We start from the raw sequence: 6,131 nt of genomic DNA on the forward strand, positions 1-6,131 counted from the left end.
TGCGTCTAAACGCAGTTTGCGTCTAAGCGCAGATTCGGAAATATCTGAACTTAGACACCCGTTCGTAAAAGCGCAGAAGGCAGTTTGCAGTTATAAATGCAATTAAAACATAAATGTAAACTGTAAAGAAACTCGTTCGTAAAAGCGCAGAAGACAGTTTGCAGTTATAAATAGAATCAAAACGTAAATGTAAACTGCAATGTAAAGATCATACGAAAACACCGATTTACGTCTGAATGTAGATTCGGAAAGATCAGAACTTAGAAACTTGTTCGTAAAAGCGCAGAGAGCAGTAGCTATGTAGGAGGTTTGCAGTAATGATAAAGTGCTCAAAATAAAAGCAAACCAGAGATTTAGAGTGGTTCGGTCAGTCTTGACCTACTCCACTTTTGGCTTCCTCCACCGACGAGGTCACCGACGTCAACTAGAGGCCTTCCTTCAATAGGCGAAGGCCAACTACCCTTTTACAGTTTCACTCCTTTTGACGGGCTCAGGAGACAACCCTTACAGAACCTTTCTCTCCTCTCCTTACAACTCAAGACTTGAAGAATAGAAAGAGGAGACCTTTTGGACTTTACACAAATTTGAGCTCTTAGAATCACAGAAAAGATCAGGAATTCGGTGTAGGTCTGTATCTTTTCAGTGCTGAATGGGTGGGGTATTTATAGGCCCCAACCCAGTTCAAATTTGGAGCTCAAAACGATCAAATCCTGGAATTCCGGGATCAGGCGGTTGCACCTCCTGACTAGAGAGGTTGCACCACCTGGTAGAGCTCGAGGACTGAGCCTAGGCGGTTGCACCTCTCTGTCAGGGGCGGTTGCACCACTCTGCCAGAGCTCGAAGACCGAGCTCAGGCGGTTGCACCGCCTGACTAGAGAGGTTGCACCGCCTGGTAGAGCTCGAAACTTGAGCTCTGGCGGTGCTACCTCCTGACAGAGGAGGTTGCACCGCCCAGTCTCGCTCGGAGACTGAGCCTTGGGCGGTTGCACCTCTTGGCTGGGGTGGTTGCACCGCCCAGTCTCGCTGGGAGACATAGCCTGAGCGGTGCTACCTCCCTGCCTGGGCAGTTGCACCTCCCACAGCAACCTGGGTCCGAATGGGTTGAACCATTCGACCCAATTTGAGTTCTTCAGGGGCCCAATTGCCCCAGGATTAAGCTGATGGGATCACCTCCCATTTCTAACTTAATCAAAGTGCTAACTACGATTATTTCCTAAGACATATTCTGCAGCTTGTTTCGGTGCATCACTCGCTTCTTCCGGCGAGTTTCCGGCGAACTTCCGTCGATCATCCGATGAACCCTCGGTGATGCTCCTACAGACTTCCGGCAAACTCCTGGACTGCGACGATCCACTTGGCAAGTTCCGACGAGCTCCTTTGGCAAGCTTCTGGACTTCTCGGATTTGTTCCCGCAGAACCTCCGACGACTGTCCGAACTTCCGTCGAGCTCTCAAACTCCCAACGTGATCATTGTCATGACTCCGGCGCAACTCCTGCTGCATGTCTTACTTTCATCGTAGTTAATCCTGCACACTTATCTCGACACATACATTAGACAACAAATGACAATTGACTTCATCATCAAAATCCGAGATTCAACATTATACTCAAGTGATACTCAAATTACGTGTTACACTCATTTGTAGAACATATTAAAAAAAATTAATTTTTATAAAAAAATTCTAAATTCATCATAAAACTTAAAAAACGAATGATTCATAAAAAAATATTAATTTTTATATAAAATTATCCTAAATTATCCAAAAAGTCATTACATCTAAGTTACACTCATTTATAGAATATATTAAAAATATAATAATTTGTATGTAAAATTATCCTAAGTTCATAATAAGATTAATCAAAAAAATTTATATTTCTTATGTTTATTTTGACCTAGTTTGTTATGATTCTAGCTAGGAGAGTCCTAATTGAGAGGGACATTCATGTAAAACCTACCTAATCCGACTCTTATTAAAGAGGTGAAGAGGCCGGCTAGGGTTAGGAGGTTGTTTCTTAGAGAAGAATTAGGAGTTGTAAGAGAATAGGAGTCTTAAGTAGGAGTCCTATTATGAGTTGGTTAGAAGTAGGAGTCTTGAGTAGGAATCCTATTAGGAGTTAGGGTTTAGAATCCCTATAAATAGCTATATATTTCTCCTCTTTTCATAAGCAATAGATGAATCTTTTTTACAGCCTTTGAGCAGCAACTTGGAGGGAGGAACCCCTATAGAGTTCCAAGGAGACCGATCCCCTAAAGAGATCAACCTCAAGTTTAGAATCTGCAAGGGTTCTATCTTAGTTATACCGAAAATTAAACTAAGTTATACTTATCACCTAACATATTTTAAAATTAATATTTTTTTATTTCATATGAATTAAGGATAATTTAATTATCAAAACATTAAGAATTATATTCGAATATGTTTCAAATAAAAACTATAATAGTTTTTATTTTATGATACATTTAGAATAAGTTTATATAAAATTAATATTTTTTAATAACCGATGTGAATTAGCATAATTTGATTGTAATTTAAGTATAATAAAATATTTTTAGGTAAACATTAAAATGAAGAAGACCGAGGATGAGGAGATGAAGGCAAAAGGGGGTGGGGGGTGGGGAGTTGGGAGAGGGAATGGAAGGAGATGGAAGGGAAGACAGATACGAAATGAGAGAAAAAAAATTGGAGGTAGAATAAGAAATGGAGTGGGAGGAGGAAATCAAAGGGGAGGAGGAGATAGTGGATTGGGATAATGAGGAGACGATGGAGGTGGAGTTGAGAGAGTGGGGAAAAAAAAAAATAATAGCGATGAAACCAAAAGGCCCAAGATTCTTTGCTGTGATTGCTGCTGACATCTAACACTAGATTTTTGCCAAACTTGTCCAACTCTTTCTCGATTAGGACTTTTGAACTGGATATGTTATTTACTGAGGGTAAGACTGAAACTACCGATAAAAACAAATAAACTATTACGCGTTCCAATTAATTATTGAAGGGGGTGCCGTTCTCGTAATTAGCCTACCAACCGAGGTCCATTCTGCGTCGGACCTCAATTATTTAGAAAGCTCAGCCGTCCTGCACCGCCACTCAAATTGCCTTACTACCTCTTTCCCCTTCCTCTTTCTTCCCTTCCTCATTCTCTCTCTCTGAACAAAATATATAGGAAATCTAAATCCACCATAACTGCAGATAGCTGCTGTAGAACAAGGACCAGAAGCAGAAGCATGAGCAGAAGCAAAACCAGAGGAGAGAAAAGATGAAGAAAAGAAAGTGAAATCCCAGTTGCAACAATCATTGTTGTAGCTCGTTTTTCCAGTCTCTTCTCATCCTCTCTTTCCCTGACAAAATTTTCTCATCCAGACTTGTTATCAGATGCATCTTAACCTTAAGAGACAGTGAGTGTGAGTGTGCGTGTGTGAGCGAGAAAAGTCAGAAATCAGACACCAGACAGGACAAAGGGTTCTCCGTAGAGAAGCAAAGCGAGAAGAAAATAGAGCGAGCGAGCGAGCGAGAGAGAGAGAGAGAGAGAGAGAGAGAGTCGGAAGGCATGGAAGAGTCACTCAAGTCCCTCTCCTTGGACTACCTCAACCTCCTGATCAACGGGCAAGCGTTCAGCGACGTCACCTTCAGCGTCGAGGGCCGCCTCGTCCATGCCCATCGCTGCGTCCTCGCCGCCCGCAGCCTGTTTTTCCGCAAGTTCTTCTGCGGCGCCGAACCCTCCTCGCCATCCGGTCTCCTCCTCCTCAACCCTCATGATCGCCATAGCCCGCGGTCACCGACTGGCGGGGCCTCCATGTCTTCGTCGTCCTCCCCGAGGGGCAGCGCGTGCACTGCCGGCAGTGTCATCCCGGTGAATTACGTCAGCTACGAGGTGTTCTTGCTGATGCTCCAGTTCATGTACAGCGGTCAGGTCCCGCTGGTGCCGCAGAAGCACGAGCCTCGCCCCAGTTGCAGCGACCGTGGCTGCTGGCACACCCATTGCACCGCCGCCGTCGACCTCGCTCTCGACACCCTAGCCGCCGCACGGTCCTTCGGCATCGAGCAGCTCGCGCTTCTCACTCAGGTCCGCTGCAGATCTGTCATTCTGCTAAGACCGTATATCCCAAATCGATCCCCGATTTCCTGTATCCCGGCATCAATCTCCGTCTTATTTTAGGAGTCCTCGGTTGCTTCTTTCCGTGCTTTTTTATTTCCTCGTCTTTGGTTCATTTACTGATGATGGCTGTGCTTTCTCTTTTAGGGACATCTATGTCTACTGTGTGCCTCATTTCTTCCTCTTGAGATCTTCCCATCCTGTTACTGTGTGAACAGCAACCTTCTTTGCTGTATGGCATAGTGCACAGTATGTCTCCTTCAAATCAAAATTTGACCATCTTTCACCAGAACAAGATGTTTCTAACCTAGATTAGGGTTTGCTTTTCCTTTACCAACAATTGATCCTTTCGTTGTCCCACTGCATGCAGCATTCACAGTCATATCTTGAATTAGACGCCTCTTCTTCGCCATTCCCCACAAACACAGTCGCCTTGTTCCCATCCCCTCTAATATTTTATGCAGGCCAAACCTATGATTCCCTTTTTGCACTATTCTACACTGTTATTAATCACCATTATTGTTGGCGAAATGTTGTTCCTAGAATTTGTTTCATACCCGTTGGCTGGGTGCAGAAGCAATTGGCTAGCATGGTGGAGAAGGCGACGATCGAGGACGTGATGAAGGTCCTAATCGCGTCGAGAAAGCAAGACATGAACCAGTTGTGGATCACCTGCTCCCACCTCGTCGCCAAGTCCGGCATCCCGCCCGAGGTGCTCGCCAAGCACCTGCCGATTGACATCGTGGCCAAGATCGAGGAGCTCCGTCTCAAGTCCTCCCTCACCGGCCGCTCCTTCATCACTCACCACCATTCTCTCGAAGCCGCCGGCGCTTCCACTGAGCTCGAGGACCACCACAAGATTCGTCGAATGCGCCGTGCTCTCGACTCGTCAGATGTCGAGCTTGTCAAGTTGATGGTGATGGGGGAGGGGCTCAACCTCGACGACGCGCTTGCCCTGCACTACGCCGTCGAGAACTGCACCCGCGAGGTCGTAAAGGCGCTGCTTGAGCTCGGCGCCACTGACGTCAATTTCCGCGCCGGTCCTGCTGGAAAAACCCCACTCCACATCGCCGCAAAAATGGTGTGCCCCGACATGGTAGCCGTCCTCCTCGACCACCATGCCGATCCCAACATTCGCACGTTCGATGGCGTGACCCCGCTCGACATTCTTCGCAACCTGACGTCCGACTTCCTCTTCAAGGGCGCTGTCCCGGGCCTGACACATATCGAGCCGAACAAGCTTAGGCTTTGCCTGGAGCTAGTCCAATCGGCGGCACTGGTCATGTCACGCGAGGACGCTAAAAGTGGCGGCGGTGGAAATCATCCTCACTCGGCAATCTATCCCCCGATGAATCAGCAGGAATCGAACACTTGCAACGCAAATCACACAAGTAGCAGCATGGTCAACCTCAGCTTGGATTCGAGAATGGTGTATCTGAATCTGGGAATGGCGGAACGATTGGGGTGCAAGATGAGTGATGGAGCTGGTGATAGCAGCAGCAGTAGATCTCTAGGTGGTGGTGGTGTTGGTAACATTGGCTTATCGAGCATGTTTTCTTCTCATGGTTTCCCATGACTACTGCCTTGTAAGCTTGAAAGAACTTCCTATTTGTCTCACTACTGTCTATCTCACATTAATTGCATCATTCGCTATCTCTAATACTCAATGCAAGGCAAGAGATTCAAGTTTCAGAAAAGGAACTTCAATTTGCTCTGAATCAGTGGTGACCTAGCTTAACAGGAATATACAGCTACATCTATACATTAATATGACATGATTGCCATATTTTTCTTTTGTTTTGTTTGGATTATGAGTTTGCCTATATTTTTTCAGTTTACAGGCTGATGGAACACCGGCATGTGGGCAATTTAAAGAGGGAGATAGCGAGAAACTGAGTGAGCTATGAATGATGAAAGAGATGCATGTCAGTCTCTTCAATTTTCATCTCTCTGGCCTCCCCAGCATTTCCTTTTATTTGCTATCTTTACAGTATGCCATTATTTGCTTGAGACTTGCTAATTTCCTCCTCCCGACCAAT

The 6,131-nt window shown here is 45.6% G+C and overlaps 1 protein-coding gene across 1 annotated transcript; it reads left to right on the forward strand.

Moving 5' to 3' along the window:
- Window positions 1-3,398: 3,398 nt before the first annotated feature.
- LOC135612656 (BTB/POZ domain and ankyrin repeat-containing protein NPR5-like) lies at window positions 3,399-5,789 on the forward strand. The gene is made up of 2 exons (XM_065109213.1): window positions 3,399-4,062; window positions 4,667-5,789. The coding sequence occupies exons 1-2, from the start codon at window positions 3,547-3,549 to the stop codon at window positions 5,666-5,668; spliced, it is 1,518 nt and encodes a 505-aa protein (XP_064965285.1). The 5' UTR covers window positions 3,399-3,546; the 3' UTR covers window positions 5,669-5,789.
- Window positions 5,790-6,131: the final 342 nt, after the last annotated feature.

This window comes from Musa acuminata, chromosome BXJ2-5, assembly GCF_036884655.1.
Source record: "Musa acuminata AAA Group cultivar baxijiao chromosome BXJ2-5, Cavendish_Baxijiao_AAA, whole genome shotgun sequence".
NCBI lineage: Eukaryota > Viridiplantae > Streptophyta > Magnoliopsida > Zingiberales > Musaceae > Musa > Musa acuminata.

What these genes read in the sequence shown, in the direction of transcription:
- LOC135612656 (XM_065109213.1), top strand. Translation starts at nt 3,547, where the DNA reads ATGGAAGAGTCACTCAAGTCCCTCTCCTTGGACTACCTCAACCTCCTG. An exon ending in AGCTCGCGCTTCTCACTCAG is followed by an intron (nt 4,063 to 4,666) that starts GTCCGCTGCAGA and finishes GGCTGGGTGCAG; the next exon opens with AAGCAATTGGCTAGCATGGT.